This window comes from Mustela nigripes, chromosome X (genome assembly GCF_022355385.1).
Source record: "Mustela nigripes isolate SB6536 chromosome X, MUSNIG.SB6536, whole genome shotgun sequence".
NCBI classification, from domain to species: domain Eukaryota; kingdom Metazoa; phylum Chordata; class Mammalia; order Carnivora; family Mustelidae; genus Mustela; species Mustela nigripes.
Window position 1 is genome coordinate 39,855,062 of NC_081575.1, and position 20,541 is coordinate 39,875,602.

Here is a 20,541-nt window from a genome sequence, read left to right on the forward strand (position 1 = left end):
TCAGGAAGCTGCATGATGGGCAGGTTAGGGCACTGATGCTTCATGTCAGTGGCTCTGATGCTTCATGTCAGTGGCTCCTGGAGCAGCAGCCCGACCAGGTGAATGAGGACTAGCGGGTCAGAGAGGCACATACTTCAGAGCCCACCTCAGTCTCTTTGGAATCCACCCCGTTTTTTCCCCCAAAAGCCTCATTGTAAAGTTGAGATCCCAATATTCAACGTAAAGTGCAACCAAGGCAAACAAAAGCAGAACCAGGCTTCAAAGATAAAGGGGTGCTGAGCTCTGCAGAAAGCTCTGGAAGCATGTGGCTTCTCCCGAAGAAAAAGGGCACCCTTATTTAATGAAGCACCAAAAACAAAAACAAACAAAAAAACCCCACTGAACGTTCTGGGATGCATTATAATTCATTCTTCAATTGTACACATTTATCTTCCCCAGTTTTTAATTAGGAGGCCTGATATGAAATGCCACACGTGTGTCTACTACCAATGGAGGGAAATTTTGCATTTGGCAAAATTGGTTCCAAATGAATAAATGATAGAAACTACACTCTTCCTATGAGAAAGTACTGAATGTCCAGCCTTGGGGAGAACCAGAGATCCAGCAGGCCTGACATGCAATGTACCCTCTGGTATAGAAGGCACAGAATCACACCATATGTAGTTCTCGGTAAACCCCAGACTTCTTAAGGTCTTACTATTGAACAGAACTGTGGCCAAGGTCTTCTCTTGGCTGAACCATGCAGCTAACAGTCTAGAGACGCAGAAGAGCTATCATTGGGCAGCAAGATCCCCTTAGACCAAATCTGCAGCAGAAAGATCGGTACAGACACGGTAAGGACCCACAAATCACACACAGACACTTTATTAGTTTCCTCTACAAGAGACAATAACATCAGTCTTTTTAACAGAAATCTCAGGTCACTGGAGAGACCAAAGAGATGGAAGGAAGATGAAATATTTAAATTAATCAAAAGGCACTACGACCCCACCTAAAACCTACTACCATGGTGGTAGCGGGCTACGGAAGATTACTCTATGACAAAAATAATCCGTGTCAATGTCAGAGATTACGCAGCAGGAAGCGACTTTGCTTTCCAGAAGACTGGTACGGGGACCACTTGCGCCCGGAGGGCATCTGGCCAGGGGAAGGGCAAGATGGCTGAAGGTCAAGCCAAATGGAAAGGAATGGCCACAAAGGAGAATCCAAGGGACACAATCCCCGAGCAAGGGATGAAGGATCAGGCTTTTTCCTCCCAAGAAGCAGCCATTGCCCTGTGTGCTGCCTCCCCAACCAACCCCGGGCACCCCCACCCCCTCCAGAGAGTGGCCTTACAGGACTCAGAGGCCCAAGCTGGGGCTGCCTAGGGCTCTTGCTGTCATTTCACAGAGACTTTTGAGAACCTGTCACAGGCTGGGGGTGGAGGGGGGAACCGGGGTGGCTCTGTTGCCAGGAGTTCTGAACCAAGGAAACCCTGAAGTATTCACATGCAAAGTAGTCTGTGCTTTCCCCCCTCCTCCCCGGGCCACATTCAAACACCCCTGCACAGCGCCCTCCAGAGCCTGAAATCTCGCTGCTGGGCTACAGGTAAAGCTACAAGGCTCAAAGCAGGGTCAAGCCAGAATGAGACAATGCAGGCGAGGGGGGGTGTTGGGGGGGGTGAAAATCGCAGCAGTTCGTCTCAATCCATCTTTCTCTACATTTAGGAGAAATACTAATACACCCGATGAGGGGTTTAGAAAGCTTGGCTGGAGCAAGCTGGGCCTTCTGTGGAATTTGTCATCAAATACCAAGGGAAAACAGGGGGTGGGGTTCACTTTGTAAAAAGCCTCAGCGGTTACTCTATTATAAAGGGACGTGGCTGAACAGGTAGGAAACGGATTCCCCGTTGTGAGTTCTCCTGATGGCTTCTGCCAGGATCATGGAGATGTCGATCACCTGTGGGAGCCAAGAGGAGCATCAGGTTAGTGGCACACAGACGACCGACCCGTTGGCCGACACTGGTGAGCAGCCTCACAGGGAGCCTTCCCCTTCAGACCGCAGCACAGGGCTGCGTCCCCTCGTGAGCCACCCCAGCTATATTCTGCATAGTATTTCTCCACATGAAGTTCAGAGACTCAAGGGATTCTTGTACACACTTTTAATGAAGCAAGGCCTTGTTCTTTCAGCACAACAGCTCTTAAATAATTACTTGGGGGAATTAAAGGAGTGGTCCCAGGACCTCCTGGTTTTGTGGGTCTCAAATGGAGCCAAGGAATCTGTGTTTTAACAAGAACCCTAGGTAATTAACTTAGGCTGTTTCCATAGCAGGCTCTGAGACACTGAAGTTCTGAGGGGTGTACCCCACCCCGTTCACAGGTTTCCCACTGTGTCTGCAGGGGCTAACAGCTAAGAGTGACATACGCACAGTGTAAAGCATGGACTTGCAAAGTGGAGTGTGTATCACCATCACTGAGAGAGTCCTCTGTCCTCCAGAGGTTCGCCTTGCAATCTGAACTTTTAAGCGTGCTTTTTTTTTTCCCCCCTTTGGGGTCACAGGTCCTGATGACAGACTCAGCCCTTAAGGGCAAAGGAGGACATCTTCAGAATCCAGACCCCCAACTCGCCACAGGCAACCGCCTCCTGAAAATACCTCACAGAGACTTCTTTTGCAAGAGTCCCCTCCTCACCTGTATTTTGGAGCAATGCTTCATCTTATCCTCCTGAGGTATGGTGTTAGTGACAACTACTGCTTCAAAGCATGCGTTGTTAATGCGAGAAATGGCTGGGCCAGAAAAGATTCCGTGAGTCAAAATTGCATAAACTCTGGTGGCTCCAGCTGAGAGAAGTCTAGAAGAAAATGCAGAGTTGCTCTGGATTACTCACTTGTCTCACTTGTTACTAAAGGGCCTGAGTTAGGGGGGAGGGGATTTTATCAGAACTTGGGTGCCTTAGAAAAACACATCTTGCTCTCAGTTCTAGAGGTCAAGATCAAGGTGGTGACAAGGTAGCTGTCACCCTGAAGCCTCTTCTCTTGGCTTGCTGGCAGCTGCCATCTCTCACTGTGTGCTCACACATGACTTCTGTGTGCACCTATGCATGGGGGAACCAGCTCTTGGGTGTCTCTTCTTACAAAGGCACTATTCCCATCATAAGGTTCTCCTGCCATGGCCTCATCTAAGCCTAGTTACCTCTCCCAAGGGCCCCATCTCCAAATACCATCACTGGAAGTCCTAAGCTTCCAGTGAACTTTAGGGGGACATGATTCAGTTCATAGCAAGAGAAATAACTGGACTAAGAACTTACCTGAACTGGTTCGGATTAACGAATTAAGACTGGAAAAGACTGCTAGGCTCAACAAAATCCATCGCCTTTTTATCCTGGGCACACAGCTGGACTACATTTCCCAGCCTCCCTTGCAAAGTTAGGAGTGGCCCTGTGACTTAATTCTAGCTATCAGAATGTGGGCAGATGCAATGTATACCACTGGTTGGGCTTAGAAGAATCTTCCATGGTGATTCTCCATGCTCTTGTTTTCTCTTTCTGGCTGGCAAAACTGGAAATGTCTTCTAAAGTAATCTTGGAAGCCGTATGTTAAAGATGCAGCACCACAAAACCCAAAGAGGGACACTTACCTGCACCAGAGTAAACCAGGAACAAGAAACTATCATGGTAATGAACAGACATTTCAGGGAGCTGATCTGCTACAGGCATTAGGGTCACCTTAATCATACAAGGACGATATGAGTTTTATCAATGTGTACTCCAGGATCCCAATCAGGAATTGCTCAGCCCACGAACACTTTCTTAGCCCCTTTTATATGCCAGGCCCTGGGCATGGCACAGATACCCCGAGTTTAAGAAAAAATTAGGAGAAACAAGGCTCTCCACAGTCGTGTGGATTATAAGCAATGGGGAGCCACTTAAGGTTTTTAAGGAGAGGAGTGATGGGTTCTAGCCTTAGTTTCAGATAGATCAGCTAGTGGGGAGGCAATGAGAGAGATGGACTGGGGAGGTAAGAGACTGGTGGCTAGCAGCAGAATGAAGAGAGTGAAGGCACAGCTTGGAACAGTGCAGGCAAGGGATACCTGGGTGGCTCAGTTGGTGAACTGTCTCCCTTCGGCTCAGGTCATGATCTCAGGGTCCTAGGATTGAGCCCCACATCGGGCTCCCTGCCCAGCAGGGAGTTCTGCTTCACCCTCTCTCTCTGCCTGCCACTCCCCCACTTGTGCTCTCTCTCTCTCAAATAAATAAATAAAATCTTAAAAAAAGAAAATCACAAGGAAAATACATTTCTAGTACTGCACTGTATTTATAAAAACAAAATGCATAAATGGACTCACACAATTCCAATCTGTACGAAGGGCCAATTCCTATCTTTTCAGGCCCATACATATCTACTTAATGTGTTTTTTAAAACTACCAAACATTGATTATTCAAGGGCACCTGGGTGGCTTAGTTGTTAAGCATCTGCCTTCAGTTCAGGTCATGATCCCAGCATCCTGGGATCAAGCCCCACATTGGGCTCCCTGCTTAGCGTGGAGCCTGCTTCTTCCTCCCCCACTCCCCTGCTTGTGCTCCTGCTCTCACTGTCTCTCTCTCTCTCTGTGTCAAATAAATAAAAATAAAATCTTTAAAACAATCAAACAAACAAAAAGTTGAGTATTCAGAGTGGTCAAAACATTTTGCAAATAAAGTGGTGACAGTCTCACGACACTGCCGATGTAATTAACGGCCCTGAATTGTACACCTAATGTTCAAAACGGCCAATTTTATACTCTGTATGGTTTAGCATAATAAAGTCAGGAGATATGGGGGGAAATATTAACGTATGCACACTGCAACTCAAGCCTCAGGTGATAAATCTCCCAAAGCTAGTTACCATCCCCCTCGACTCACTTCCACGAGAATCTGCTGGCGTAAGGCACTGAGATGGCAGCGGGCTACGTGTTCCCCTTCTGACCACCGGCCCCACCTCTCCTCACTCACTTGTCAGCAGCATGGCAGATTGTGCCACAGGTGTCAGCCATGTCATCCACTAGGATGGCCACCCGGTCCTTCACGTCTCCCACCAGCACCATGCGGTCTACTTCGTTAGCCTTCTTCCGTTCTTTGTGAATCAGAGCGAAGTCCACATTCAACCGGTCTGCAATGGAGGTCACTCTGCAAAACAGGGTGTTCGAAGTTAAACCCAAGGACGAAAGACAGGGACTAAACGATGGGCTTGTTTTCCGGCAGGGAGGTGCGGGGGGAGGGAGGGAACACTCTTTGAAACCAAATTGTTCCCAGGGCTGGAAGAAAAGAGCTTTCATTGATTGACTTCTCAGAGGCCAAAGGCACAAAGTGGGTTTTATAGACTAAAGCCTCCTATCCTGAGAGCAGTTTATGAGCGTATTAGTCAGACTTCGATTATAATTAATTCTGGTTTACAGCGAGCGGGGGATAGCCAGATGCCTCACCAGTCCCAGGAAGCAGTAGGATGCGAAGGCACGTTCATTTAATAGATTGGCAGCAGAAGGGGGAGAGAGAGAAGACGTCATTAACTAAGGCCGCGAGTGCACAGATTGGCCCAATTTGACATGCGGATGTTGTGAGAAGTGAACCTGATCCTGGCAGGAGAGGAGTCAGAATGCCTGTGCTCTCACCACACTCCCCTCAGTGCTCCACCAACTGTCAATGTCAACTGTACCTGGACACCAAGCTTGGAAGTTCCTTTTAGGAGCGCTAGAAAGAAAGTTATACCAATTAACCAGGAAAACTGGACATCTGGCCGCACAGCCCAAAGTATCTCCAAGTCAAAACGTCAGTCTCATTTTGCTATTACACAATAATACAAACCGAACTAGAAGGTGGGACAGGAAGACCGATCGCTAATGACCAAGTCCCGTATAATAATTCACTCAACCAGAAATCGATTCAGCATAAATGACAGCGAGCTGCTCAGTGTAAATGGCATGCAGGCCCGTGGTCTGCTGTGCCATCCTCCCCCCGTCCACGAAGAAGCCTGTGCCTTGGGTCTTTTTTTTTTTTTTTTAAATGCAGCACTGCTCCAACCAGAGCATTATGCCTGGTTTCTGCTATGACTATGGTCACGTGACGGGTGTTGTGCTGGATAGGGGAGAATGCATGAGCCTGTCACAGAGAACACAGAAGATCCAAACCACAACTTGGATGGCATCTGTACCCTGACCTAGGGACCACACCCTGTGCTCTCCCTGACTACTGGGTGGGCAAGAGGAACATCAAGAATAACCCATCTGCTTGGAACATTTATTATCCAAAACAAATGCATGATCAAATTAGCTCAAGTGTCCCCAACCGTCCAGACTCGATGGCCAACAAACTCAATGACCGACAAAGCAGAAGGGCTGGAAAAGTCATTCCCTATACCCCTGAGGGGAGAAACTGCAAGTCACCAGCACACGGGGATCTCCACCAGTATACTCTGAAAACCCTACCAAGGCAGAAGTGATAACAGCCACTCACTCTGAAAACACTCCACTGCTATAAGAACATTATCAACACACATACAAAAGAGTCACCTATTGAAGGCAGTTTTCCTGTACCCTGCTTTGGAAAGAAAAGCTTGCCTGATTATTTATTTAAATCAAACATGACTATTTTCTAAGTCCCATGGCAAGATGGGAAAATATTGGCCAACAAGTTAAGACAAGTTTGACAACTACCAGTAGGGGGATGCTTCTTAGGCGCACCGCTGTTACAGATGGTAACTAGCAATTACGTGGGACTCATGAAGCCATGCCTCTGGCTGAATAACGGAATCCAAGTTCTCAGTTTAGTGAAGTAATAAGGTTGTTGGGAAACAGTCACTGAAAATCTGAGTGGCTTCAGAAGGATCTGAATTAGCTTTTCCTAATCATCTGTGTTCTGTAGCTTCTTCATTCTATTTCCACCAACAAGAAGAACACGTGTTTTCCTTTTGAAAGCATTACTATTGAGTGACACACCAAGGAAATCAAGAGCTCAGTCTGCACCAGGTGAACTGTAAAGCCCCTAAACTAGTAATCCTTGGCAATCAGTTTGTTTAAAATGTTAAAATAAAGTTTTTAAATAAAGTTACTCCACTTTATTTTCCTTGCTGCTTATTATCTTCATGCCAGAATGAAAATGGTCTAACCACCAGCATCATCAGGCAAGGAAAAACGCCTACTTGTCCACTAATAGCATGTAGTTTGAAAGCGGGTGCCACTCATTAGAAATCCCAATTTCCCACCATTCTGGATCGCTTCCCAGTGGTGTGGCTAGCTCTGCAGTGCCAAGCTGACTCATGGGTTTCAGTCAAGCCTACAACATGGTAACTATTTAAGGGCCCCCTTTGTGCTGCCCTGCCTTTCAGGCGTGACTCAGGCCAGTAAAAGAGGGTTAGTAAAACTATGCCCAGCCTGTGCCCCAGCTCCACCCACTCTGAAGTAGAGCTGACCCTTGAAAGACATGGGTTTGACCTGTGCAGGTCCACTTAAGAGCCGATTTCTATTGGTGCAGTGGAGTACTGAAAACGTATTTTCTCAGTAACATTTTCTTATCTCTTGCTTGCTTTCTTGTAATATACTATGTAATTCACATCAAATACAACAGGGTTAATCAGCTGTTTATGTTATTGGGAATGCTTCCAGGTAATAGTTGGCTGTCAGGAGTTGAGTTTTGGGGTGGTCAAAAGTTCTATGTGGATTTTTGACCACATGGGTGGGGAGGACGACACCCCGAACCCCCATGTCATTCAAGGGTCAACTGTACTTAAAAACTGTCACCTGCTAGAAAAGTATCACTTTCTGGGGCACCTGCGGGGCAGTGGCGGGCAGTTAGTTATGACCTGCCTTCGGCTCAGGTCATGATTCCAGGGTCCTGGGATTGAGCCCCGGGCCAGGCTCTCTGCTTAGCAGGGAGCCTGCTTCTCCCTCTCTCCCCCACCCATATGCTCTCTCTCGCTATCTCTCTCTCTTAAATCTTTACAAAAAAAGAAAGAAAAATACCACTTTCTGACACAATTGTCTGAACGACTTCCCCAGTACTTTGAGAATAATATGCATTCCAGCCATACCTCTTTGCTCCACCAGCATCAGGTGAGACAATAGTACAGTTCCTCCACTCAGAGATGTTCTCCCTTATCCATTTCAGGACAGCTGGCTCGGCATACAAATTGTCCACGGGGATATCAAAAAAGCCCTGTAGAAAGAAGCTGAGTCGTGTTTGCTTTGTTTTTCTGCACTTCCATTTATAAATGACCAATACAAAGAGGTTAATAATAATCTGCCCAACGAATACTTTCCTGTAACGTTCAGACTGATTGGGAGGCATGCCTGGTGGAGGAGACTAAAAATGGCTTCCTCAAACCTGGGCGGCACAAGAGAGTCCAGCCAAGATGGGCAAGGCCTGCCCTCAGCTAACCCATAACTGAGGAAGGGGACATGAGTGAGCCCTTGGGAAGCATGGCCAAGTTCAGCCGATACCAGAACAGCCCAGTCAATGTGTAGACTCGTGAGGTCATACTGCCTTATGCCACTAAATGCTGGTTTGTTAGGGAGCAAGAGCTAACTGCTAAACCAGTTAGAGAAGCTAGTAGAATGTATTTATAATAAATGGTCACACAGAGTAACTCTAATTCCAGCTGCTATTAATTAGTTGTGTTTCTCAACAAATCTGTTCCTCTTCTATGAAATGGGTAGAATCACCTACTCCGGTACCTCACTGGATTGCCACAAGCCTCCGAGGAGGATCTGAAAGTCCCTTTAAATAGTACAAAATAGAAGGTAGTATTCCACTCCCCTTTCTCTGGGTTTATGCTAGGAAGTAGGTTCCGATAGCTGTGCCTCTCAATTTAATGATGACAGTAACAGTTCCTATTTATTGAGTACCTGTCCTGGGCCAGCGTTCCACCATAAATTTCGTACTCACAGTGACAATGCAGCATGTGTTCGGGAGGAGTTAAAATAACCTGCCCAAGGTTACAAAGCCGCTGACTGTCAGAGCCAATATTCAAACCAGGTCTGAACCCAAACCCAACGCTCTTTCTCCGAATCCCAGCCAGCCTCCCCTACCCATCCACCCCAGAGACTAAGGTCAGGAAGTATGCTGACAGTGAGCGTGCTTGCAGCGGTGTCAGTGTACTGGTTAATCTGAGCGGCACCTGAGCAGGTTTTTGCTTCTCTGCGGTCTCCAGCATTATCAGCTCTCTCCTCCCCAACCCCCTTTCTACTGCCCACTATTTCGCTTCCAGATACCTGAATCTGAGAAGCATGCAGGTCCATGGTGATAATATGATCCGCGCCTGCTACAGACAGCATATTTGCCACCAGCTTGGCTGAGATTGGAGCCCGGCTCTAAACGGAGGTGGAGGAAAGAAGAACAAAAAAACCAAACAAGCCTTTTTGAGAAACAATTCATTTGCTGGAGAAGCATCCCTTTAATGTGCATTTACTAGGTTCAAGGCACTGTGCTGCCAGGAAATTCATAGAAAGTGCCATGGCCACTGACTTCATGAGTAGCTCAGTCTAGCATGAAGAGTAAGTGGAGTATCCCTTTTCCAAATCAGGATAGGCTTTCCGAAAAGAAAAATACCTTCCTACCTTTTGTTTTCTTAACTCAATGTGCATAGTTTCAGCCTATCGAGTGTTGCAATGCTAAATTATTTAAAACAGGCAAATACACCTGCTGCACTATAAAACAGCAAAGGCGTTGCGCTTTACTCTGTGGGAGCACCATACTCTCTCAGAATAAAAATATCTGGCCTTCTCCTAGACATTGTATGCAAAATCTAAGCACCGATTATTACAACAGTCCTGGCAAAGTTTTATGTGTATTACCTTAGCCTCTAATACAGCAGACAAATGAGGTGAGATGTGTATGTGTGTAATGAGACTAAACATTCGTGTAACCGACTTCCAAGTTTGATGAAGAGGTCACAGCTGGAACCCTGAGAGGGTCCCAGAGGAGCTACTAGAGTTTAAAAAATAATTCTCCTCCATGGTAGCTGGTGCTTAGTCCTACTGACATAATGAAAAAGTCGCATTGAGCTAACTGGACGTCACATATGAATAGGTGGAACAAACAGACTATGAATGTGTTGATTTATATAAACCAACCCCACGTCAATTGTTTCTGAACACTGGGTGATACCTATGAGAGTGTGGTAAAAAAGTAATACATCTTCTACATATGGGTCTGAGGATTAAGGACTTTTTGTGACTTTGGGCAAGTGCGTCATATGATTAAAAAAAAAAAAGTTTTTTTTTTTTTTTTTTCTTAAAGGAGATTCTGCTCCCACCTTATCCTTTTTATCCTGTCGGGCATAAGGGAAGCATGGGATGACTGCAGTAACCCGGCTGGCTGAGGCAATCTTGCAGGCATTAATCATGATCAAAAGCTCCATTAGATTGTCATTGATTTCGCCACAACCACTCTGAACAATGTAGACATCCTCTCCACGTACGCTTTCTCCAATCTCCACACTACAACGAGAAAGGAAGGAAAGCAAAAACAAGGAAGATATTTTATTTAAAAATTTTTTTAAAAGATTTTATTTATTTATTTGAGTGCAAGAGAGAGAGAGAGAGAGAGAGAGAGGGAGCGCATGGCGGGGGAGGGTCAGAGGGAGAAGCTGACTCTCCGCTTAGCGGGGAGCCTGATGTGGGACTTGATTCCAGATTCCAGCACTATGACCGGAGCCAAAGGCAGAGGCTTAACCACTGAGCCACCCAAGAGCCACAAAAAACAAGAGATTTTAAAGCACTATACTACACTTCTATGGACAGCAAGGTCTAAAAAGTACACCTTCCCTACTACTGTGCTGTTCATGGGTTACAGCCCAGTGGGGGTCATGTGGACACGGTCATGTGGACACATCCCCTCACTTTGGGAGAGCCCCTGTACTGAAAACAGTCTACTGACTCAGTTTACTCCAGTATGCCATACAAATAGCTACTTTTACATGTGATGTGGCAGGAAGATTGGCTAAAGCACTCAGAAGTACTTGGAACGTAATTTCAGTGAGCTGCCTGTATCTCATTATAGAGAGGAACAAGACATGTGCATGCAAATTTGATACAAAATCTGTGACTGTCACAATCCACCCAGAACAAAAGCAGAAGGATCACGTAAGGAGTGAGTCACTACTGTTCTATAATGATGCCTTCTACAGAAGCCAATACATCTACCACACTGGCACTTCACTCAACAAATAGTCCATGTTCATATGCCAGTCACAGTGCTAAGTGCCAGAGACACATGGAGAACAAAACAGATGTGGCCCTTGCCTCCATTTTATGCTAACTGTATTCTGTCCAATTAGTAAGTCTTGTTTAAAAAACATTCCACAGGAATTATGGAGTAGGGCTATACTTTACCATAAAAAGAAAGTTTTAACAGCCACGCTTGATTCCTTACCAAGAATAATTTAGGATTAAAAAATCATAACCTCCATGACACCTCACAGCAACACCACTTCCCGAATTAAACCTGCAGGGGCGGTGGGGGTTATTTGCGGATGTGTGTGTACAGTATGTAGTGTGTATCAATCAGGACTAGGCTAGAGAGCTGATGACTTCTAGCGATCAAAACTTCAACGGGAGGTAATTCCATTGCCAGAAGCAGGTGATACAGAAGATAATTATTTAATATTTATTCCTTTCCAATCCAAACGACAGTTGATTTTAAAAAGAATGGGATTAGTTTATATTACAAAACAAGAAAAATAAGTGCTAATGGTAAAAATCAAGCCAGAAATCAATGAGAACAGGGAGGCTGAGATTCCTGGTAGCCAGAACAAAGAAGAAAACACATTGGTCTGGAGTATCTGGAGATAAACCTTCAGGCACTGAATTCAAGAAGTATTTTATACCAGGGATCCTCACATTAAAAAAGTGCATTATTTTCTCAATAATCAATATCAATAAGGCACACCTGGGTGACTCAGTCAGGTAAGTGTCTGCTTTTGGCTCAGAGTCCTGGGATCAAGCCCCACGTGGGGCTCCCTGCTCAGCAGGGAATCTGCTTCTCCTTCTCCCTCTTGCTCATGACTCTCTAGCTCAAATAAATAAATAACCTTTAAAAAAGCAAAAAAAAAAATTAGTATCAATAATCTTAGTTCCTATACCGATAAAGTAGAAAATGGGCAAAATAAACCCAAAGTAAGCAGAAAAAAATTACCGTAAGAGCAAAGTCAGTGAAACTGAAAACAGGAAAACAAAAGCGAGAAACCAATGAAACACAAAGCTGACTCTTGGGGTAAGGGGAATTAAACTGATAAGCCTCAGGGCACCTAGCTGGCTCAGTGGTTCTTGATCTTGGAGTCGTGGGTTTGAGCCCCAGGTTAGGTACAGAAATTAAATAAACTTCAAGAAATTTTGAAAAAAAAAAAAAAAAAAAAAGAAAAACCTCTAAAAAGACTAACCAGAAAACAGCTTCACTGGAGAGCTCTACCAAACATTTGAAGAATGAACACAAATTGTGCACCATCTTTTCCAGAACACAGATGAGGCAACGCATTTTACATTTTAAGAGACCAGTATCCGCGAGACACCCAAAGCAGACAAAAGCAAGCTAAGGAAACTACACAGAGGGAGAAGTGTGGGTGTGGTTACAACAGGAAGGAGCCTTGTGGTGACAAGATGGTTTTGTATCTTGACTGCCTCAAGGGCAGTATCATGCCTCTCGAATTAACACTACAGTTCTGCCAAAAAACTATAGTTTGGAAGAACTCTGGTTGGGAGACTTGGGAAAACTGGGAAACGGGTACACAGGATTTCTCGGTATCATCTCCTACAATTACATGTGAATCTACGACTGCTGTGAAATTTGGTTTTAACAACAAAGGGCATTACGCCCCTCTTGTCCAGTTGGATTACGTTCTGAGAAACTACGTTAATACGGTGAGGGAATCTGGAAAACTCGGTTTTTTGATTTGATAAATAGCTCTTCTCCAAATATCTTCTCCCTAGTTTACTATGCAGCAGTCACATGGTCTGTCTTCCTCTAAGTTCCCTGTATCCATCCCTCCTCACGTCAGTGCCCTGCACTTCATCCAACTACCTGGAATGGTCTTTCTGTGAGCAGCTCATTTGTTTCTCAGGTCTACAATCAAAGTGTGTCCTCTATCTTAATTTGAAAAAAAGGTGACATCCTTGAGGACCAAAAGATTAAAAGTGACTTAAAAAAAAAAAATCAACCGGGGTGCCTGGGTGGCTCAGTTGGTTAAGCATCTGCCTTCAGCTCAGGTCATGATCCAGGGGTCCTGGGATTGCGCCAAGCATTGTCTGGCTCCCTGCTCAGTGGGGAGTTCTCCCTCCTCCCCACTGCTCGTGCTCTTACTTGGTCTCTCAAATGAATAAATAAAAAATCTTAAAAAATAAAATCAACCAGGGCATCTGGGTGGCTCAGTGGGTTAAAGCCTCTGCCGTTGGCTCAGGTCAAGATCTCAGTGTCCTGGGATCGAGCCCCGCATCGGGCTCTCTGCTCAGCAGGGAGCCTGCTTCCTCCTCTCTCTCTGCCTGCCTCTCTGACTACTTGTGATCTCTGTCTATCAAATAAATAAATAAAATCTTTAAAAAAATAAATAAAATCAACCAATTGTGCCATATGAGCTTCATTTGCATGCTGATTCAAGAAAGCAAGGCCTCCCCCATTTACAAAACAGGGAAATTTGGAACCCTAGTGCTCTTAATTTTTTTAGGCAAGAAAATGGTATCGTGGTTACTGAAATACATATGGGTGATAGAACATCCATGTTTGTTTCAAAATAATTGTGGGGAGGTATGTGGGAGGGGAGATTGATAGATGAAAAAAGATTAAAGCCAGTAATTGATACCTGCTGATCTGGGTGGGTGATGTGTATACTGGAGGAGACCATTATACTATTCTGCTTCTGTTTGCTTGAAATGTTCCCTAACAAAGTGAGCCTCCCCAATTACTACCTTCACAACTTACTACTTATCATGACTTATGGGTTTATTTTTTACCCACTTGTTAATGGTTATCTGTTCCCTTGGACTGCAAGCTGTGAAGGCAGGGACCAGATCCGTTGTGCTCTTCTGGACACAGTGAATTAGTAAGCACCCCCCCAGGATTCAGCTGCCCCTTGAGAGCCACTCACTTGAGTCAGAATGCAAACCTTCTTCAGGTGCGCTACTGAGAAGATTCAGAAGCCTGGCTTCCATCATCCCTCACAAAGTAACTCACTTCACACTAGAGGCAAGTGGGTCCAACCTGTTTCTTTAGGATTTTGATAAATCTGCTCATACCCTTTCCACAGATAGATACCCAGCTGGCAGAGATTTTGTTTTGGGTAGAACCACAACCTGTTGGGCCCACCAGAGTGGGGAGAGTTACGAAGAATTTTATGGCAGGATCCTGCAATCTTGATACAAGAGGCAACCTAATGAACAATATGGCAATTTTGTGGACCCTGGTTTAGCTTAACTGACTGCTAGTTGGTTTTTTTTTTTTTTAAGATCTTATTTATTTGAGAGAGACAGAAAGAGAGAGAACGAGTCTCGGGGAGAAGCAGAGGGAGATGCAAGACTCCCCACTGAGCAGGGAGCCCCATGTGGGACTGGATCCCTGGAGCCGAGGTCCTGACCTGAGCCGAAGGCAGACGCTTCACCGACTGACCAACCCAGATGCCCTGTGAACTGCCATCTATTAATCACAAGGATCAGCCTTAAAAAGCAATAGACTCTGTCGGTAATGTTAACTATGCCAATGCCAAAATTGCTTTCTGAAGACACTCTTCAAAAATTCAAATAGACAAGGAGGAGGGAGCCAGGAGGGGCTTTCTGGGAGAGCAACTTCCACGTTTCCAAAGTGTAGGTCCTAGAATGGCACTGTTCAATCTGGGAGGCACTGGACTTGTGTGGTTACCAAGCACTTGAAATGTGACTAGTGTGAGGAACTGAACTGAAATATGCTAGAAGCATAAAATACACTCTATTGTGAGGATGGTATAAATAAAAGGAACAACGTATCTCAATTTTAATGTCACTTAAGTGTTAAAACTACCCTATTTTGGGATATGCTGGGATAAATAAAAAAGAGTATTAAAAAATTACAAAGCACAAGCAGACAAGGCTGAATAACACCTCCCGGAGGAGACCATGTGCTGGTCTCCTTTAACAGGCAGTGGTGTTTAAAGAGACTTCTCACATCTCCTTTACTCACACTGCCCACCCACCCTGTGAGAAGTTCCAGGCTACAAGAGCTCCTTCTACGTTTTATGGTGCACAATTCCGGGGTCTTGACCTGGTACTTCAAATATCTGAGCAACTTCAAAACTCAAAATTCTTGTGGTGAGAGCCCCATACCGCATCACCTCCTTGACTAAGATCTTCATTTCCCAGGAGTAGAACCAAAGTCAGGCACAATGATTTCCAATAAAGTCAACGGTAGTCTCTACATCTGATATGCGGGAGGCCTACGGCTCTTATTTCAGTAAAGAACACAGAGTATCATCCGTGGTCCAGATGTTCACTCAACCAGAAGCAGGTTGTTTGATGAGAAGCTAGGGGAACAGTAGTTTAACAAGTGGTCCAAGAGAGCATTAAGAGAGGGGCTAAGTCTCTATTTCAAAGGTTTTTTATTTTCAAGTTAAGACCAGAAAGCAATATCCATAGACCATGATGCCGTCCCTCTTCAAAAATGCCTCAATTACCGGGGTCAATATAAAAAATACCTAAAAGGAGCGCCTGGGTGGCTCAGTTGGTTAAGCCTCCGAATCCTGACTTCAGCTCTGGTCGCGGATCTTGGGGCCCTGGGGTTGAGCCCTGTGTTGGGCTCCATGCTAAGCAGGGAGTCTACTCAAGATTCTCTCTCCCCCTGCCACCACCTCTTCTCCCCTATCCCCACTCTTGGCACTTTCTCTCTCTGGAATAAGTAAATACATCTTTTTAAAAAACACCCACAAAATTGCTTACATTGTTCCTTATGTTACTTAATATCGTTATTTAAGGATCCCATCCATAAAATTCCTAAAATTTTGTGCTTGGAAGTGTCTAAAGTATCTTATGAAAATAAAAACTACATGATCCACTGCATATGTCTTTATCTTTATCCCTTTGGCTACCAGGAAGTCAAGGGATACAGTTAAATTAACACTGAACTTCAGTAATCACTTTATGCCAAATTCTTGGCATGATTACGAAAGTCCTTTGTTCTAGAAGGCTTCTAATGCATCTACTTAGTGAAATTTTTGTACGTGTGACACACATGACATGTGACACATCATGAAACATGCTTCAAATCCTTTTTTGAAAGCAGATAAGGTATGAATTGTAAAATTAAATTATCACTGCCAACTTACACATCAGGACCATTTGCTGAATATAATACTTTGGTAGAGGTGATTCTTTTAGAAATTATATTCTAACATCAAAGGTTTGAAAAATAATTTTTATAAAAGCACCAGCTCACTACCCTGTACAATCGCTGGGAACATTTCTGTGTTATTGTATCACCCAGCCATTCAGCCGTTTCCCAGAGCCAAATTCAGTACTAAAACTTACCCTCAAGCACAGACAGGTGTTATGACCAGGCATGTATCTAGTAACTTGGAAATTTTCTTTATTAAACAATATTCAAAATAAAGTGGTGCAGGGGTGCCTGGCTCAGTTGGTTGAGCTTTACACTCTTTGTTTCAGCTCAAGTCATGATCTCATGGGTTGTGAGATGGAGCTCCATCAGGGCTCCACACTGCGGGGAATCCGCTAGAAGAATTCTCTCCCTCTCCCCACTCATGCACTCTTGTGAGCCCACTCTCAAAGAAATAAATAAATCAAAATCAAGTGGTGCGAGTAAAGTAGGACATTGCCTTATTTTACTGTGCATAACTGATCTCGCTAATTAAATTAAGATCAATCCCTCCCTCCAGTAGTACTGTAGTGCACATTTTCTTTCCTAAAGCCTAAAAAGCCTGCAACCTACACTCAGATTATACAGCTCAGTCAAGAAACAGTTCAAGGAATCCTCAAAAAAATTTAGTATTTTTCCTATGGCTTCCTCTAAGTCAAAGAGATGATAAATTAGGCAAAGACTAATAACAGAACAGCTGTGCCTAAAACCTGTTTGGTCTTAATATACTCTATCAAGTGGAAAAACCTGGTTTAGCAATTTAAAGGGTAACATCCCATGTTCTCTCCCTCTAGCTAATGGTGTGTTTTCCAAGTGGCTTTGGGCCAATCATTCTCCCAATCTCCTAGTGAGGCCCGACTGGCTATGTCCATCCAATGAGAAAACTAGCTTTTCCTTTAGCATCAGGTGTTAAGTGCATCCAACTAGCATGGAAGGCTACACAGAAGGAAATCAACTGAAATCTAGAAAGCAATTAGTAGTCTTAAGAAAATCTCAAGAATTCAGATGGAGACACTGGCATGTGCAAAATGCAAGGGATTAACTAACCAGGGGATATGGTTCTTAGGAAAATCCTAGGCAACCGAAGTTAGTCTTCCCCCTCTCAGCCTATCCAGAGTAACGAAATAAACCAAAGGCCCTTATCACTATTGAAGAGAGTAAACAAACAAACAAAAAAAAACCTTTTGAATATACTAAAATTTTAAAAGCCAGATGAGATAATTTATCAGCAAAAATTTAAACAGTAATACCTAGAGTTGGGCAAATTACTTAACCTCTGAATCTTAGTTCTTTCACCTGTAAAATGGGGATAGTAACTTCTCAGCAGGGTTGAGGGGATTAAAATGGATCAAGCACAGGGGCCTGGGTGTCTCAGTGGGTTAAGCCTCTCCTTCCGCTCACGTAGTGGTCCCGGGGTTCTGGGATCGAACCCCCCATTGGGCTCTTTGCTCCGTGGGGAGCTTGCTTCCCCCCGCCCCCCCGTCACTCTGCCTACTTGTGATCTCTCTTTCTCAGTCAAATAAATTAGCAAAATCTTAAAAAAAAAAGAAATGGACAAAGATTTATGTTCAAATGTTTTCATATAAAAGCATTAATAATAGGAAATAACTACTAGTAGGGACTTGGTTATCTAAAATAATGGTAAAACCATAGGACAAGACTCTACAGCTATTTTAAACCATGTGCACTAAACATTAAGGGGAGAAATTACTCAAAAAATATTGCTACGTGATGAAAGCTAGGACACCTCAATATTTTAAGGGATTTCTTTTATTTATTTGAGACAGAGAGAGAATGAGTGAGAGGGAAAGAAAGTCTGAAGCAGACTCCACACTGACCAGAGTCCAGTGCAGGGCTTGATCATGCAACCGTGAGATCATGACCTTAGCCAAAAAACCAAGAGTCAGACAGTTAACTGACTGAGCTACCCAGGTGCCCCCAAACATCTTACATTTTTGAAAAAGTACTTAAACACACACAAACATCTGGAAGGTCATAGCTGAAAATGTGAACAGGTGATCGTGGGTGCTAGGATTATTTGGGATTTTTTTTCCCCTTGTCCTCTTCTGTATTTTCCACATTTTCTGCATATAATCACTTTCACTTCTCATCAACATTCACTGTGCATTTACTGTGTGGGACAGTGTTCTCCTTTACTCCTATCTCATTTAATCTTCACAATAATTCCATGGGTAGGGTAGATACTACTTTACAGATGACATTACTGGGGCAAAGAAAAGCAAAGATTTCAAATGCCGGTTCTCTGATTCCAGAGCATGAACTTCTAATCCCTCCTATCTACCTGTGTGTGTGTGAGACACCGACCTACATGTATGTATGTATGTATGCATGTTTCCTATATAACTGGATAGCAATGGATGATCTTGACTCGAGAAAAGCCACTCTGCTCAAAAGAGCACCACCCCTCATATTCTGCCAAATTGTACAGATCGTAAAATTGGCTCATTTGAGGCTGGGCTCTGCAGTTCCCCTCTCTGATGACCCAGAGTACCCACTGAGCTGCTCTGTCCATGTCCTTTAGAGACCAGGAGTCATGCAGAAGAGCCAAAGGTTGGGGAGGGGGATGGAGAGGGGGAAGCTCCATAGGTAACATAGTCCATTATGTTCAACGAAGATTTTAGACCATCTAAGGAACCAAAAAGCTAATGATTAAGCCTGAAACAGGGAAACCAAACCAGTCAGCAATTTTCCACGTTGGGCTTAATCTTAGCCAGGATTTTCAAGCATGCTATTGTTCAGCTGTTTAAAAATGAAACCAGCCTGATCTCCAAAGTAGATTGGGATTGCTGATGAATTCAGATGAGTCAGAACACTAAATTATTCTCACCCTCCCTGTCTCCCAGTACAGCTTCAGGTTCTAGGATAATGCATTAGGCAGAGGGTGAAGGGGTTAACACAAAGAAAAAGTCTTTGTATTTTTCCTAGAAGGGTAGGAAAAGAATTTAACAACCAGAGTTAAGGGGGCCAGAAAACCCCTCTAAATGAAAATCATTCTTGGCCCCTACCATACTGCCACTGGCAAAGTCTGATCCTGTAATGTCTTCTTATTATGGTGTCATAATGGTGTGGTCACAGCCAAAGACAGCAGCTTGGCCAGCCTCTTCTGACTAAGCTATTGCCTGGTTACAGACTGTGTCAGTGTTTGCACTATCATCTGCATCACAACCAGCGGCACAGTAAGTATCCAGAAGGAAGCTGTCCACTACACATGAATGCTTTTATCAGCAGGTCTAGGAAGGGTAAGGGAGTTACACTAGGGTAGTAAGTTTAAAGAAAGGAAAAAGGAAAGGCATCTAGGAATAAATGCTGCAAGCAACCTTAACTAATTTAACTGATTCTTGGGTTTGGAGTAAACTTTCCCCTTAACAGATGACTGTGCCCATGATATTGTGGGCACTGTCCTGATTTGATCAACAGGGCAAAGAAACACAAAGTATGAATATCAGAACCAGAAGATTCTACATTCTGGTGGAAGGATCAGGTAATTAAGTTTATCTCTAAGATGGCCCCCAAGGTGCAGGAGGAAGTTGAAAGTGGGGGGAGGGAGCAAGTTTAATTAGCAAGGCAATGAAAAAAATTCAAGCTGCAATGCACTATGCTCAATTCCGGTCTTGCACTCCATTATCTTTCCTCCATTATCTTAACACTCAGGGATAATAAAACTGTTTCCTAAATTCTCTACGGGGGCCAAGGGAAGTGGACAAGTTCAGGATAGAGTCTGCTAACTGAAAAACAGGTTTTTGTATGTATCATCCGTACCAGCAGCTGCACTGGGGAAGGTCAAGGATTCCAGAACTAAGGTTCCCTACCTAACATTTTCTGGACGGCTCAAGCGGAGATGCTGGCAATCAGGATGCAGAGTTGATGCACCACTTTAACTGAGCAGCTAGATTTAACTTCAATAGAGCTCCACTTCTCAAGATGTGATGCTAAAGATGTGAAAAGCGAACGCCTGCCAATCCAGCGGAAGTCTTTAGTAATAATTTTGGCGCCCTCGGTACCTAATGTCAATTTTCCTCACTACAAAACCCGACCGACACCATTTCGAATTGAAAAGCTGCTTCGTAGACTCTAAGAGAAACACCGGGAGGGCTCAGTACACAGTAAGGTTCTCCCAAGCAAGCCGGTCCAAGAGTTAAAGCGAACCCAGTCCTGTCTGGATGGTTCAACAGCGAAGCGACAAAGCC

The 20,541-nt window shown here is 44.3% G+C and overlaps 1 protein-coding gene across 1 annotated transcript in view; it reads right to left on the reverse strand.

Annotated features, from left to right (window-relative positions):
* Window positions 1–848: 848 nt before the first annotated feature.
* Window positions 849–20,541, reverse strand: part of PRPS1 (phosphoribosyl pyrophosphate synthetase 1) — a 20,403-nt gene continuing 710 nt past the window's right edge. The window contains exons 2-7 of the mRNA XM_059384998.1: window positions 10,263–10,446; window positions 9,220–9,318; window positions 8,040–8,164; window positions 4,970–5,143; window positions 2,670–2,829; window positions 849–1,938 (exon numbers count right to left, since the gene is read on the reverse strand). Of these exons, the coding sequence (XP_059240981.1) occupies window positions 1,846–1,938; window positions 2,670–2,829; window positions 4,970–5,143; window positions 8,040–8,164; window positions 9,220–9,318; window positions 10,263–10,446 (835 nt within the window). The 3' untranslated portion in view covers window positions 849–1,845. The remainder of the gene's footprint in view (window positions 1,939–2,669; window positions 2,830–4,969; window positions 5,144–8,039; window positions 8,165–9,219; window positions 9,319–10,262; window positions 10,447–20,541) is intronic.